A 16576-nucleotide genomic window follows, 5' to 3' on the forward strand; every position below is an offset into this window, starting at 1 on the left:
AAGAGCTAGTCCCCAAAGAAAGATAAAATAGGATCATGGAGAATTACCGAATAAGTATTTTGAAATCTCCCTCTTGATAGAACTCAAGTCATAAGAAGGAGGAAATACATAACCAAGCATGAGGTTCTACAATTTACCTGAAAAAAGGGACGAATGCTCGAGAATACTGGTTAACTCTTGCTACAGAAAGATGGACAGGACATGAGAGGAGTATCAAAACGCCTAAAAAAAAAATAAAATGGTCAAACACTTATAAAGGATTGATAATTTAGAGAGGTTTTCTTCATGCTTTTTTGTAACTCTTAGCCAGCCTGACGTCCATGTAATAAAAGTGTGATGGTTGGACACGCAGAGAGAGAAGAAACGAGAAGAAAAGGAGAAGAGACGACCACCAGCTGTAACGGAGACGGAGGGTGATGTAAGAGCTAGACTGGAACTGAGGAGAAAAATTAAGATAAAAGAGAGAGAGAGAGAGAGAGAGAGAGAGAGAGAGAGAGAGAGAGAGAGAGAGAGAGAGAGAGAGAGAGAGAGAGATGAGAGAGAGAGAGACAGAGAGAGAGAGAGAGAGAGAACAAAAACAAAAAGTAAAAAAAAAAAAAAAGAGATAGGAGGATAGAAACGGTGTTAGGAGTAAGAGCAGGATAATGAAATGAAATCTTAAAAAAATATGCATGGAGAATATCGAGAAAAAAAAACGTTAAACAAATAATAATAATAATAATAATAATAATAATAATAATAATAATAATAATAATAATAATAATAATAATAATAATAATATTGATAATAAAGCACAGAAGAAAAAATAAAGACAGAAAAAATGAGAGGAAAGAATACAGGGCAGAGAAAGCAAATAAATAAAAAGAAATAAGAAATGGAAACAAAGAGTAGAAAGAAGAAAGGAAGAAAGATCTAACATAAAATGAAGGAAGAAGAGGATAAAAGATAAAGGAGGAAATCGACAGAGAAAAGAAAAAGAAAAGAAGAGAATACAAGAAAATATGGAATATGAGAAGTAAAAAAAAAGAACAAGAGCATTAGACTTGGCAAAGGAAGAAGAAGAGGAGGAGAAGGAGGAGGAGGAGGAGGAGGAGGAGGAGGAGGAGGAGGAGGAGGAGGAGGAAGAGAGAGAAGAGGGAAGAACTGATGAGAGAGAAGAGGGAAGGAAAGGATAATGAAAGAGGGGAAAAATTTATCGACTTAGACGGTTCCCTTCTGCTTGGTGTGTTAAAATAGAGTCAAAACATAACGAGGTAAGGGAAAGACTTGATAGAGGAGGAGGAGGAGGAAGAAGAGGAAGAATGCATGATACAAAGTGATATTTCGTAAAGGAAAAAAAAGAAGAAGGTACCATGAGAGAGAGAGAGAGAGAGAGAGAGAGAGAGAGAGAGAGGAGAGAGAGAGAGAGAGAGAGAGAGAGAGAGCATACAAAAACCACTACATGAACTTCACCAACGTAATGATCATGCATACTGTCTTATTGGTGGCGGTGGTGGTGCATGTTGTGGTGGTGGTGGTGGTGGTGGTGGGTTTCTCAACCCTTATTATCCTGACCCAGCGGCTATACTCGTACAACCCAAGAGGAGAGGTAGTCCTGCCCCATCATTGTCCTAGGCGCTAGCGGATGTTTGCCTCGAGGTGATGATAAGCGGGACAGCACGCTTAACCTGTAACCTTCAAATGTAAAGCCGTTCAGGTCGCAACATTTGACTCTTGATTCTTACTTGGCTGGATTTATTGTATAACCTATTCATCCGTTACCTAACCTAACGTATCCTAATCCAGCACAATGTAACCCAACTTAACCTTAGCCAATCTAACCTAACTTAGCTTAACCTAACTTATACTAAGCTAATCTAATACAAACTGATCTAATCTCACTTAATCTAGTCCAAACTTTACTGAACCTAACCTAACTTAGATTAACTTAACCCAGACTAACCTAATTTAATCTAACATAACCTCACCCAACTCAACCTATCTCTACCTAGCCCAACTTAACCCTAACATAACATTAACCAACTCAAGCCAAACTAAACTACATGAAACTAACCAAACCTAACCTAGCATAACAATCTAAGAAAATAGTAAAACCAATGTAACCTTACCTAATCTGACACAAAGAACATAAACACACAAAACCACCTTCCTACAGTTTACATACAAGAAAGAAAGAAAGAAAAAAATAGCATCAGGCATAACAAACTAGGGGCATCCCTCCAACTAACTACGTAACCAACAACAAAAACAGAATAATCATATAAAACCACTTTCGCACACTTAAATAACATCAAGCGTAACATACTTAGAACATCACTCCAGCTATCTACATACATAACCGAGGTGTGGCCAACAGACACCACATCAGCTTACCATCATTCATTTTTTAATCCTTATATAAAACATGTGATTAAGCTTTCCACTGAGTTTACGGACGAGGAGGAGGAGGAGGAGGAGGGGGAGACGCAGAGGCAGAGTCACCAAATCTACCACACTCACCTCTGCTCATCCTCGCCTAACACGATTCCGTTGCGCAATGGGAGGATTAAGGCTATTACGTGTGCTGTGTTGCGCTGCGCTACCTCAGTCTTACAACCTTAACGTTGAGTCGTACTACCAAGGTCTGACCGAGATGCTACTGGGAAGGTCATGTTACTTACGTCTTTGTGTTCTCGCTAAGTTAGTAAGAGAGAGAGAGAGAGAGAGAGAGAGGAGAGAGAGAGAGAGAGAGAGAGAGAGAGAGAGAGAGAGAGAGAGAGAGAGAGAGAAGAGGAGAGAGAGAGAGAGAGAGATTGTGGGATGGAAAGATGGAAAGGAACAATTGGGTTAGGGAACGAGGAGAAAAGTGGTGTGGTGTGTGTGTGTGCGTAGACAGAGGGAGTGAATGGATAGATAGATAGAGGAGGGAAGAGGATGGATGGAGATAGATGAGCAGGAAATGGTGAAGAGTGAAGGAGAGTGAGGATGAGGACAATGGAAGTATGAAATGATGAAAGAGGACAATGGAAGTATGAAATGATGATAACAAGACAAAAGTGTTGTGTGTGTGTGTGTGTGTGTGTGTGTGTGTGTGTGTGTGTGTGTGTGTGTGTGTGTGTTCCCTAGTTCGGTTCATGTTTATTCTTAATTACTTGGACCTTCCTCTCCTCCCCTTCCCTCACGAACCCTTTGCTTCCCTTTACTTTCTTTCTCTTACCCTTCCCTTCGATCCTTTCTCCTCCCTTTCCCCCTTTCCCTCACTTCCCCACCTAAAACACACATTTCGTTTTATTCCCCTTAACGTCGTAGATCAACCTTTAACTCACCCATCCATCCCAGGTTTTCACTTCCCTTCATTCCTCATCGGTATTGTTCCTCAGGCTGCATGCAACCTCGCCCCCACAAAACTTCGCAGTCTGTGTTGGTGGCGCCGCTGCCAGACCACGAAAGTGTTGCCTGGTTAGAACTTAGAACATAAAAGAAGCCTGCAAGAAGTGGCGGTCTCTGTGCGAAACCTACCATGTATCTACTAGTACCTATGATCCTCTATTGATAAATTCATCTTGTCTTTTTTATAAGTTCCCCAACGGACACGCTTGACTCGGCAGTAACAATGTGATTACTGAGTTTATTTCAATCATCCACCACTCTATTAGTGAATTTCCTCCTATCATATACTTGAGCCAGTTACTTCTACTCCTTTCCAATCTACTAACCCTAAGGATCTAAATGTTCCTGAATGTAAGACTTCTATGTACTACTTTCGAGATCACTAACCCTAAGGAACATAATCTACAGCACCCTTATTATGTTCCTTATATAATTGTTTGTAGTATAGTGCAGGTTCCCGCGGCGCACGCTCCACTAGGGTTCCTGCACGTGATAGGGTGATAGGGTGACTAGGTAACATGAAGCTAGTTACGCAATGCTCGTGAGATGCGCAAATGAAAGATAGCTTTAGTGTAGTTTAGTCACACCGCACGTCCTCCTCGGTCAATAAACAAGGTAAAGTATTTTGTCATTGTCGTTACTGGTGCAGTTTTCATTTAAGAGTGACGAGACCGGAAAAGAAATATCAGAAAGAAGTTTAAGAGAGTATCACTTAGAAAGCAAAAGATACGTAGAAGGGCGAGACTGAGGTGGTCTGGCCGTGTGCATAGGAGACATGAGAGGAGTAGGTGTGGGTGGAGGGAGGACATAGGAGACGGACCCACAAGGCACGACTAAGGACCATGTACTGAAACACTTCTGCGCCGCACTTCCACTACTTTCAAAGGGCTCTAGTTGAAGTTACGATGGTTTTTAAGGGTATTTTTTGTTTTTATGGTTCCAGTAATATATTAAGATTTATTCATTATTAACAGGAAAAACACCCGGCTAGCCTATTCATCTCTATGGCCTTTGAAAATGATTGTGGTGAGAAAGGAAAGCGTTTCTGAATACAGGCTTATAAAAAGGAAGTCGAAAGATTAAGTTTATGGATGCACTGAAGGAAGACATGTAGGTGATGGAGGTAAGAGAAGATGAGACGGGTGATGGGCTGTGGCGGCCTCAAGAGGGAGCAGCTGAAAGAAGAATTATTCTTGATATTGGTATGGCAAGAGATTAAGAAGCAGAGGGAGATGATAAACTAGAGCACTAAGAAAATCAAAGGAAAAGGAAGAAAAACGAAGACAAGGAAGGAGAGGAAGAGATAAAGAAAAGGAGATTAAGAACTGTTTGATACTCTACAAATGTGTGTCAGGATGGAAGAGAGAGAGAGAGAGAGAGAGAGAGAGAGAGAGAGAGAGAGAGAGAGAGAGAGAGAGAGAGAGAGAGAGAGGGTAAATGAAAGGAAAGGAAAATGAGACATTCACAAGAGAGGGAGGGAGAGAAGCACAGGACGGGAGGAGGAGGAAGGAGGAGGAAGTGATTTGAGAAAAAATAGGGAAAAAAAATATGGTGACCAGAGAGAGAGAGAGAGAGAGAGAGAGAGAGAGAGAGAGAGAGAGAGAGAGAGAGACTCTTCCTCTACCCTGACCTTGACACAAAATTACACTCGTCGCACATCCTCCTCTTCACCCTCCATCCCTCCCTCCACCACCTCCTCCTCCTCCTCCTCCTCCTCCTCCTCCTCCTCCTCCTCCTCCTCCTCCTCCCATCCCTCACCTATTCCTCTCCTCCTATATCCTTCCCCTCATCCTTTCATTCCTTCTGACACACTTTTCATTCTTCCTCCTACCTTGCAGAATCCTTGGGCGTTTCAGTAATAATAATAATAATAATAATAATAATAATATTTTTTTTTTTTTAGCCATCAGGCATATCATACAACAGTAAAGTACAGAACAAAGAAAACTTAAGAGCTAAAGACATAATAACTACCTTACAACTGCTATATTGCGGGGCTCATTATCCATACTGCAGAATTTAACCACGATTTTCCACCATCAGTGTGAAAAATAATCCATCATGAGAATCAGAATAAGGATCGTAATTTGGAACATTTCTGCACCTCACCTCTACTATTTTGAAAACATTCTAGTAGTTAGACGTTTTTTTTTTTTTTTTTAAGGATGTCTTTTTTGCGGTTCTAGTAACAAATTAAGAAGGTTTCTACATCATCAAAAAGGAGAAACACTCTTGAGAACCCGGCTAATCATCACTGCGGCCTTTAAAGACAGTTGTGGTTGGAGAGCGAAACGTTTCTGGATACAAGCATTATTCTTCTTTTAACTCGCTTCCAACCAACTCCCTCCCCCCTCTCTCTCTCTCTCCCTCTCCCTCTCTCTCTCTCTCTCTCTCTCTCTTGACCCTCTCTGAACCTGCACCACAGCAAATACCATCTTGTCCAGTCACGTGGTGTGCGTTTACAAGCAAAACACTTACCATACCCACCACCACCACCACCACCACGACAACCACCACCAGCCAGCTAGCTACATCATCGTATTAATGTCACACCTGTACATGGCACTGATTGTGAGACACCTGTCATCCTCATCATTATCACTTCCGCACTTCATCTCTCGTGCTTCCGCCTTTTTCTCACCAACGCATTTGTTCAGACTTGATAAAGATAAAAAAAGAAAAAAAGGAGATGGGAAGAAACTGGTGTTTAAATAGTGTTAGATGAGTGGAATAGATGCAGGTTGTTAGTGCACTATTGGGAAGCTTTAAAAGAAAGCTAAACATGTGTATGGATGGGGATGATTGGTGGAAATTGGTAGGTATGCTTTATGTACAGGAACTGCCACGTGTAAAGTTCATGGGCTACTTGCAGCTTCCTTTATTTTCCTTTATGTTATGTTCATCTCTCACGCTTCACCACTCCTTCACCGTCACTCAGATTATTTGCTGACTGCTCATTACAAACTGAAAAGCAGTTAATAAAAAAAAGCAGTTAATAAAAAAAAGGAGAATTAAAGAAATAATAACATCTCAACAACTATTTTTTTTTTTTTACTTACTAGCTACAATCACCACCACAACCATGTCTACCACCGCCACCGCCACCAACACCATCACACACCTTCTCACTACACCACCTGTTGAAGCCTCAATAGCCCATACCTAAAGAGGACGTTCTAATTAAAGATTTAACAGTAACATCCTGTGGCGAGGCATTGTTGGTGTGACCCTCCTTAGTGTGTGTGTGTGTGTGTGTGTGTGTGTGTGTGTGTGTGTGTGTGTGTGTGTGTGTGTGTGTGTGTGTGTGTGTTACCTGATCATGGAAGTTATGAATACAATAATATTTATATTTTCTAATAAACCATCATCACCAACTAAACAATGAGAGAGAGAGAGAGAGAGGAGAGAGAGAGAGAGAGAGAGGAGAGAGAGAGAGAGGAGAGAGAGAGAGAGAGAGAGAGAGAGAGAGAGAGAGAGAGAGAGAGAGAGAGAGAGAGAGAGAGAGAGAGAGAGAGAATCCAATCTCTCATACACACACACAGGTAAAGATAACACTTGCAGATCAGCTTAACAGCAAACCATAAGATTAGTTCTAAATAATTGGATGACGGATTTACGAAAATATGAAGCGAGAACAAAATAACTAGAGAGAATTTATAAAGGACGTGAATAAATTAAACGTTCTTGTGAATGTTGAATCACGCGCTTTATTTGGGCTTCCCGTCACCCGCTAAAGGACGTCTTGCCATCCACAAGCAGCTACCCTGACTGGACCAAAGGCATGCACCTATTTACCAATCACCATGCACGCGACACACACACACACACACACACACACACACACACACACGATGAGAATGAACACACTCAAAATGTCTCCATTATACTTACAAGTGTGTGTGTGTGTGTGTGTGTGTGTGTGTGTGTGTGTGTGTGTGTGTGTGTGTGTGTGTGTGTGTGTGTGTGTGTGTGTGTGTGTGCGTGCGTGCATGCGTGCGTGCGTGGATATAAAAAAAAAAATCACAAGCGGATATCCTCTGACATTCATCGAAGCTCGACACTGGGCAGCCCGGCACATACTGTACGTACACACACACACACACACACACACACAAGTAGTAATTCAGTGGAAGCGATGGCGTGCGGGTGGATAACAATTGTGTTCCTTTCGTTGTATCAAACAGGCTTCCTCCTCGCCAACTTGACTCCGAACTGCACTCCACAGGAATTGAACGTGAAACCGGAAGAAAATAGAGTAGTTCACCAAGAGATTGTGTCTGGTGATCACAACACCTCGACAACATTGTTCATGCAGTCCAGGCACGACTTCAAGGGAATAAGTGTGTTAGTGAACAATAAAGATATAACACCTACTTGGTTATCACCGCAGTACTGCTTTCTGGATGACACTGAATGGGTGAAGATAGGAGTAGGAGTGACAGATAAGCAAATTTCAGCCCCTTACGGCCACGTCACAGTGACAACTGACACTTGTAAATGGGAGTGTGACATAGCAACGATAAGAGTACCGACGCGTCCTGTCATTTTAACCCTTCTGGCTCATGGCTCGTCCACCTGGCAACGATTCCCCTCACCACAGTGCTACAACACAACAGACTCCGACTGGGGGTCCAAGACTGATTTCATTTGCACCCCCAAGGCCGACAGCAAACCAACAATAAGAACGGGATCTGTGTTTTTAGGACTACTGGTGATAATGGCAGTGGTGGTGGTGACGGTGGGTGTCTTCAAGACGGTGATCCGTAGAGGCGACAATAGCACGTTAGTATATCCCATGTGTGTGTGTATGTATGTGTGTGTGTGTGTGTGTGTGTGTGTGTGTGTGTGTGTGTGTGTGTGTGTGTGTGTGTGTGTGTTCTCCTTCGGACCTTGCAACCTGTCTTTACGAATACTCGTGTCCATAATAATCACAGACAGTAGTTTTTATTCTGTTCCCGCGTGCTTTCACTATCGTCAGCTTTGGCAAATTTTGAGTTTCCCTCCACCTTGCCTTCTAACTCCATGGGTATACCTGATGCAGTGGACAGCCTTGTTCACGCTCCACCTAATGCAGATTCCTTCGACGATTAAACTTAACCTGTTCTTTCATATCTTTATCCCATCTTTATTTTTATGTTTTAAAAGGCATTTCATTTTTTTCCTTTTTCCTTTTTTTGCTCATTGGTCCTGACTGGCTTTATCTGCCATCCTCCTCCCCCCACCTCTCTCTCTCTCTCTCTCTCTCTCTCTCTCTCTCTCTCTCTCTCTCTCTCTCTCTCCTCTCTCTCTCTCTCTCTCTCTCTCTCTCAACCTAAATTGGGTAAAAAAAATTAAATCTTAGCCAAATTCAATATCTCAATGACCTTCTGCTTGAACATTTTACCATCCCCAGTCTTTCTTCTCCCCTCTGTCACTACAACTTGTTCTCCTCTATTGGACTTTAATATAACATGGTTCCTCCACTCACCTCTTCACGGGTATGACGGGTAGGAAGGGAGAGCCGCATTAAGGAGACGAATCAACAGTGTAGATTTATGCTCGTACTATGTGTTTTAGTAAGTGTTCCTCTCATGAAGAAAAGAGAAAAAAGAATAACTCATTCCCGTGATTTCATGTATATTTTCTTTTTTTTCATTTCACTTATATTAAATGGTTAGTTATTTTTAATTTACTACTGCTGCTGCTACTGCTACTACTACTACTACTACTACTACTACTACTACTACTACTACTACTACAATTGTAACTATTAGTGCTACTGCTACAACTACTATGTTATTGATATTATCTCTAATACTACAAATCTCCCTGATCTGCAGGTGCCGCTCCAGCCCTCCAGAGCCCAGCACACACACACTTTCGGACACCACCATACCCTACAAACAACGCCCAGCCTTTATTCAACGACGTGTGGCAGCCCGTGAATGCTGGACAACCAGCGACATGGGGGCACCAGTTATGGCAACGAGCCTTCCTGTCCACCCACTCGTAAGCCTCGGTGAAAGAAGAACCACTCCAAGAAACACCAAGGGCATCACGTCACTCGACTTGGATATGCATCACCTCGGCGGAAAGTAACATGGCAACACCAGCGAAGAGGTGTTCCTTGAGCCACTCCCCATCAGAAAGCAACAGTAGGCAGGAAGAGGAATACAAAGGAATACTACTTCTACCAAACAGCAACAAACCTTCATGTCCTTACTAAGTTCTTTGGGTAACTAGCATTTAGTAGGAGAGACAGGATGGTGGAGGAAGGGAAGGAGGAGGAAGAGGAGGAGGAGGAGGAGAGGAACTGTTTCATGGAAGGAGCATCAAGACACCTCTGGAACTAATTTAACCAACACTTTTATAACATTTCTATTCTCCTCCCAGTTTTTCCTACTTAACACGCAGGAATGCAGTAATTGCAGTTGTTGTTGTTGTTCCTGCAGCAGAAGTACTGGTAGTGAATGTGGATGTCTAGTATAAGAAAAGAAGCAATAATAGCAACAACAACAACAACAACAAAGCACCAAATGCCAACTACATTATTAACTTTGTTTAGTTAATAGAGTTTTATTTGTATTTTTCTTTTTAATATCCATACTTGCCCTATTATTAGTATTTCCATTCATCACATGGTAGGCTGCTTACAGCTGTACCAGAGATAATCGAGTCTTCTGGAACATTTTCACACATTGAGAGCATTATGTCCATGCTCTTTCTTGTAAGCATTTTTTTTTATTTTGATTTGTTTTCTATCTAGTGGGACTTCGTCTTTTTTTTTTCAGTGTAATCACCAGCAAAACGTCCTTCATTAATTTGATTTTAATCGTCTTGTAGTACAGTGTGTGTGTGTGTGTGTGTGTGTGTGTGTGTGTGTGTGTGTGTGTGTGTGTGTGCCATTGCTTTTCCCCATCCTTTTCACATCATTGCATTTCTCACACCACCTTCACACTGGTCGTCTCACTCCTGTGGTGAGTTGGATCGACTTTCTTATTAAGTTACATAATCTTATATTCATTAAAGTGTGATGTTATTTCATCAAACAACGTATGTTTGCGGGTGCAATACAGTTCAACATTCAATCTATATACTACTCACAGTACTTTAGTATTAGGAAATGTTAGTGGCTATTGTAGAGTGACCTTAAAGTCTGGAAACATCAGCAACATTGCTGATATGTTTTGTTTTTTTTTCTGTTTTTGTTTGCAGACTGAATATGAGTTTGTGAAAAGAAGAACGAATTGACTTGACTTGGTGGTAGTAAGTGGACGAGAGTGTTTGCCATATCCACAGATTGTAGAAGAGAACATAGCCATTAGAGCACAAGGAAATTAAAAAAAAGCTTCAAGAAGACAGAAGACCTACACGTAGTAGTCGCTGTATAAAACACGCCTGTTTATTTCCAGTATCATCGCCATCCATAGGCTTATGATCCAATACACAGCATGCCAGAGGGACTCCCATTACTTTACGCGCAGGTGGGAAGACGGCTAGACGGTGGGAAGAAATAATAAAATAAGTAGTGTCTTGGACAAGCCCTGTTCCGGACGATGAGGCGCAGGAAGCTCCCACGACTATTGTCTCTGCACCCCAAGAAAGTCGACCCGTAGGACATCCACGTGCCAGAAGTAGTGGTTGTCCTTCAGGGATGACGTGCTGGACTCGTCTGCAGCCTGGCGACATGACTACCCTCGAGTCCACTTAGTAATACCGAGTCGATTCGTTCTTCTTTCGACTTTAGCTTATCATTTTTTTTTTGTTGCTGCTTGGTATCGCTTGGCTTCCAGCCAGCTTCTGTGGGAGGGATGGGTGGGTGGGGAGGAGCGTCCCCACTGTGCGGCCCTCTCTCTCCCACAGTTAAAAGATAACTGCAGAACAGTGGAATTAAACAACCTGTGAAGGATATACAGGTACGCTGCTGTTTGCTACCTTTCTATAACCCTTTGTAAAAGTAATGATGTAATTCATTAATTCAGCGCCTAATTCACTTTTAACTCAAGTTTCTTAATAAATAATGATAGTTCCACGTCTTGTATCTTTCTTTTTTCTATTTTATTTATTTATCATATCTATTCCTTTTTCTTCACTAGCAGTAGAATAAATATTGACCAGTGAAAGAGACTGGTCGTCAGTCATGGAGCAGGTGTCGCTTCGCACCTCACTCAATCCAACCAGCAGATGAACAGGCTGTGTGTGGAGCCAGGAAAACAAGCAGGCAGGAGGAAAAGAAGGAAGAAAAGAAGAGGAAAAGAAGGAAGAGGAGGAAGAAGAACGGGGAGGAGGGGGAGGAGGAGGAGGAGGAGGAGGAGGAGGAGGAGGAGGAGGAGGAGGAGGAGGAGGAGGAAGACGAGAAGAAGGAAGGGGAGGAGTACAAGGAGGAGGAGGAGGAGAAGGAGGAGGAGGAGGAGGAAGAGGAAGAAGTGATTGAAGGTTGATATAGAAAAATAGGGAAAGAAAAATATGGTGACCAGAGGGACAGATATAACAGAGAGAGAGAGAGAGAGAGAGAGAGAGAGAGAGAGAGAGAGAGAGAGAGAGAGAGAGAGAGAGAATCCAACTTCTCATACACACACATAGGTAAAGATAACACTTGCAGATCAGCTTAACACCAAAGCATAAGATTAGTTCTAAATAATTGGATGACGGATTTACGAAAATATGAATAACTAGAATAAATAACTAGAGGGAATTTATAAAGGACGTGAATAAATTAAACGTTCTTGTGAATGTTGAATCACGCGCTGTATTTGGGCTTCCCGTCATCCGCTAAAGGACGTCTTGCCACCTCCAGGCAACTACCCTGACGGGACCAAAGGAATGCACCTATTTACCAATCACCATGCTCGCGACACACACACACACACACACACACACACACACGCACAGAATGAAGACACTCAATGTCTACATTATACTTATGTGTGTATTAGGGGAGGGGGGGGGGGGGTTCGCGCGCGCGCATAAAAAAAAAAAATAATCCCAAGCGGATATCCTCTGACATTTATTGAAGCTCGACACTGGGCAGCCCGGCACATACTGTACGTACACACACACACACACCACACACACACACACACACAAATACACACACACACACACACACACACAAGTAGTAATTCAGTGGAAGCGATGGCGTGCGGGTGGATAACAATTGTGTTCCTTTCGTTGTATCAAACAGGCTTCCTCCTCGCCAACTTGACTCCGAACTGCACTCCACAGGAATTGAACGTGAAACCGGAAGAAAATAGAGTAGTTCACCAAGAGATTGTGTCTGGTGATCACAACACCTCGACAACATTGTTCATGCAGTCCAGGCACGACTTCAAGGGAATAAGTGTGTTAGTGAACAATAAAGATATAACACCCTACTTGGTTATCACCGCAGTACTGCTTTCTGGATGACACTGAATGGGTGAAGATAGGAGTAGGAGTGACAGATAAGCAAATTTCAGCCCCTTACGGCCACGTCACAGTGACAACTGACACTTGTAAATGGGAGTGTGACATAGCAACGATAAGAGTACCGACGCGTCCTGTCAACTTAATCGTTCTGGCTCATGGCTCGTCCACCTGGCAACGATTCCCCTCACCAGAGTGCTACAACACAACAGACTCCGACTGGGAGTTCAAGACTGACTTCACTTGCACTCACAATACCGAGCGCACACCAACAATAAATACGAGTATGGTGTTATTAGGACTACTGGTCATAATAGTAGTGGTGATGGTGACGGTGGCGATCTTCAGAATGGTGGTCCTCAGAGCGGCAATGGCACGTTAGTATATCCCATGTGTGTGTGTGTGTGTGTGCGTGTGTGTGTGTGTGTGTGTGTGTGTGTGTGTGTGTTCTCCTTCGAACCTTGCAACTTGTCTTTACGAATATTCAAGTGTCCATAGTAATCACAGACAGTAGTTTTTATTCTGTTCCCGCGTGCTTTCACTATCGTCAGCTTTGGCAAAGTTTGAGTTTCCCTCCACTTTGCCTTGTAACTCCACGCGTATACCTATTATCTTTTTTTTCTGTTTTCGTGGCATTTCATTTTTTTCTTTTAATTTTCTTCGCTCCTTGGTCCGTCTCACTTTATCTGGCACCCCTTCCACTCTCTCTCTCTCTCTCTCTCTCTCTCTCTCTCTCTCTCTCTCTCTCTCTCTCTCTCTCTAGCATTAGCATGATAATTTTTTTTTTTTTTTAATCTTAGCCAAACTTAATACCTCAATGACCTACCTATTTGATCATTTTACCATGCCCAGTCTTTCTTCTCTCCTATGTCTCTACAAACTGTCCCGCTCTATTGGATTTTGATATAACTTGCTTCCTCCCTCTCCACAAGAACTACATAACGTTGCTCTGTCCCCATTATCACAGTGCTGTGCAGAAGTTGATCAGCATCTTGTCTCTCGCCTTTTTGACACCACTCCCATTTCAAATCTTTCCACTCCTCTCTCCGCGTGGATGACGGGTAGGAGGGGGAGAGCCGCATTAAGGAGACGACACAGTGTAGATTTAGGCTCGTATTGTGTGTTTTAGTAAATGTTCCTCTCATGAAGAAAAGAGAAAAAAAAAGGAATAACTCATTCCCTTGATTTCATGCACTTTTTTTTTTTTTCATTTCACTTGAAGTACATGGTTAGTTATTTTTTTTAATCTGCTACTGCTGCTGCTACTACTACTACTACTACTACTACTTACTACTGCTACTACTACTACTACTACTACTACTACTACTACTACTACTCTGCTGCTACTGCTGCTGCTGCTACTACTAGTAGTAGTAGTAGTAGTCTACTACTACTACTACTACTACTACTACTACTACTACTACTACTCTGCTGCTACTGCTGCTGCTGCTGCTACTACTACTACTACTACTACTACTACTACTACTACTCTGCTGCTACTGCTGCTGCTGCTGCTGCTACTACTACTACTACTACTACTACTACTACTGCTGCTGCTGCTGCTGCTGCTACTGCAACTACTAGTACTGCTGCTACTGCTACTACTGCTGCTGCTACAACTGCTAGTACTACTGCTACTACTACTACTACTACTACTGCTGCTGCTACTGCTACAACTGCTGGTGCTATTACTGCTGCTGCTGCTGCTGCTACTGGTGCTGCTGCTGCTGCTGCTGCTGCTGCTGCTGCTGCTGCTACAACTGCTGCTGCTGCTGCTGCTGCTGCTGGTACTACAACTACTACTAGTACTAATACTAATACTGCTGCTGCTGCTGCTGCAACTGCTGGTGCTGCTGCTGCTGCTGCTGCTGCTGCTGCTGCTGCTGCTGCTGCTGCTGCTGCTGCTGCTACAACTACTAGCATTAGTACTACTACTACTACTACTAGTAGTAGTGGTAGTACTACTACTTACTACTATTACTGCTACTGCTACAACTACTATGTTATTGATATTATCTCTAATACTACAAATCTCCCTGATCTGCAGGTGATGCTTCAGCCCCCCGGGGACCAGCACACTTACGCTCCCGGACATAACCATACCCTACAAACAACGCCCAGCCTTTATTCAAAAGACGTGTGGCAGCCCGTGAATGCTGGACAACCAGCGACATGGGGCACCAGTTATGGCAACGAGCCTTCCTGTCCACCACTCGTAAGCCTTGGTGAAAGAAGAACCACTCCAAGAAACACCAAGGGCATCACGTCACTCGACTTGGATATGCGTCACCTCGGCGGAAAGTAACATGGCAACACCAGCGAAGGGGTGTTCCTTGAGCCACTCCCCATCAGAAAGCAACAGTAGGCAGGAAGAGGAATACAAAGGAATACTACTACTACCAAACAGCAACCAAACCTTCATGTCCTTACTAAGTTCTTTGGGTAACTAGCGTTTAGTAGGAGAGACAGGATGGTGGAGGAGGGGAAGGAGGGGGAAGAGGAGGAGGAGGAGGAGAGGAACTGTTTCATGGAAGGAGCATCAAGACACCTCTGGAACTAAATTAACCAACACATTTATAACATTTCTATTCTCCTCCCAGTTTTTCCTGCTTAACATGCAGGAATGTAGCAATTGCAGTTGTTGTTGTTGTTCCTGCAGCAGAAATACTGGTAGTGAATGTGGATGTCTAGTATAAGAAAAGAAGCAATAATAGCAACAACAATAACAACAACAACCAACAACAACGAGGCACTGAATGCCAACCACATTATTAACTATGTTTAGTTCACTGAGTTTTATTTGTACTTTTCTTTTTAGTATTCATACTTGACTTATTATACGAATGGAAATACTAATAATTATTAGTATTTCCATTCATCACATTGTGAGCTGCTTACAGCTGTACTAGAGATAGTGATATCGAGTCTTCTGGAACACTTTCACACATTAAGAGCATTATGTCCATGCTCTTTCCTGTAAATATTTTAAATCTTGATTTATTTTCTATCTAGTGGGACTTTGTCTTTTTTTTTTCATTGTAATCACCAGCAAACGTCCTTCATTAATTTGAGTTTACTCGCCTTGTAGTACAGTGTGTTTGTGTGTGTGTGTGTGTGTGTGTGTGTGTGTGTGTGTGTGTGTGTGTGTGTGTGTGTGTGTGTGTGTGTGTGTGTGTGTGTGTGTGTGTGTGTGTGTGTGTACGTGTGTGTGTGTGTGTGTGTGTGTGTGTGTGTGTGTGTGTGTGTGTGTGTGTGTGTGTGTGTACGTGTGTGTGTGTGTGTGTGTGTGTGTACGTGTGTGTGTGTGTGTGTGTGTGTGTGTGTGTGGTGTGTGTGTGTGTGTGTGTGTTGTGTGTGTGTGTGTGTGCGTGTGCGTGTACCACATCAGCAACATTGCTGATATGTTTTTCTGTTTTTTGTTTGCAGACTGAATATGAGTTTGTGAAAAGAAGAACGAATTGACTTGACTTGGTGGTAGTAAGTGGACGAGAGTGTTTGCCATATCCACAGATTGTAGAATAGAACATAGCCATTAGAGCACAAGGAAATTAAAAAAAAGCTTCAAGAAGACAGATGACCTACACGTAGTAGTCGCTGTATAAAACACGCCTGTTTATTTCCAGTATCATCGCCATCCATAGGCTTATGATCCAATACACAGCATGCCAGAGGGGACTCCCATTACTTTACGCGCAGGTGGGAAGACGGCTAGACGGTGGGAAGAAATAATAAAATAAGTAGTGTCTTGGACAAGCCCTGTTCCGGACGATGAGGCGCAGGAAGCTCCCACAACTATTGTCTCTGCACCCCAAGAAAGTCGACC

General features: G+C 42.8%; 1 protein-coding gene and 1 long non-coding RNA gene across 3 annotated transcripts; both read left to right on the forward strand.

The window, feature by feature from the left end:
• Window positions 1-7451: 7451 nt before the first annotated feature.
• LOC135103640 (uncharacterized) lies at window positions 7452-10246 on the forward strand. 2 transcript variants are annotated; one of them, XM_064010192.1, is made up of 2 exons: window positions 7452-8151; window positions 9189-10246. In XM_064010192.1, exons 1-2 carry the CDS (start codon window positions 7505-7507, stop codon window positions 9445-9447), a joined length of 906 nt encoding a protein of 301 aa, XP_063866262.1. In that variant the 5' UTR covers window positions 7452-7504; the 3' UTR covers window positions 9448-10246. The 2 variants fall into 2 exon arrangements, with proteins under 2 accessions (XP_063866262.1, XP_063866270.1); XM_064010200.1 differs by having other exon boundaries at window positions 7453-8107.
• Window positions 10247-11748: 1502 nt separating this feature from the next.
• On the forward strand, window positions 11749-16022 carry LOC135103654 (uncharacterized). Its single transcript, XR_010270156.1, has 2 exons — window positions 11749-13130; window positions 14801-16022. It is a non-coding gene; the product is annotated as an uncharacterized LOC135103654 (long non-coding RNA).
• The last annotated feature ends 554 nt before the right edge of the window (window positions 16023-16576 follow it).

This window comes from Scylla paramamosain, chromosome 1, assembly GCF_035594125.1.
Source record: "Scylla paramamosain isolate STU-SP2022 chromosome 1, ASM3559412v1, whole genome shotgun sequence".
In the NCBI taxonomy this organism is placed as follows: Eukaryota; Metazoa; Arthropoda; class Malacostraca; order Decapoda; family Portunidae; genus Scylla; species Scylla paramamosain.

Coding starts and splice junctions, on each gene's coding strand:
- LOC135103640 (XM_064010192.1), top strand. CDS start 7,505: ATGGCGTGCGGGTGGATAACAATTGTGTTCCTTTCGTTGTATCAAACA. Junction 8,152..9,188: donor CGTAGAGGCGACAATAGCAC/GTTAGTATATCC, acceptor CCTGATCTGCAG/GTGCCGCTCCAGCCCTCCAG.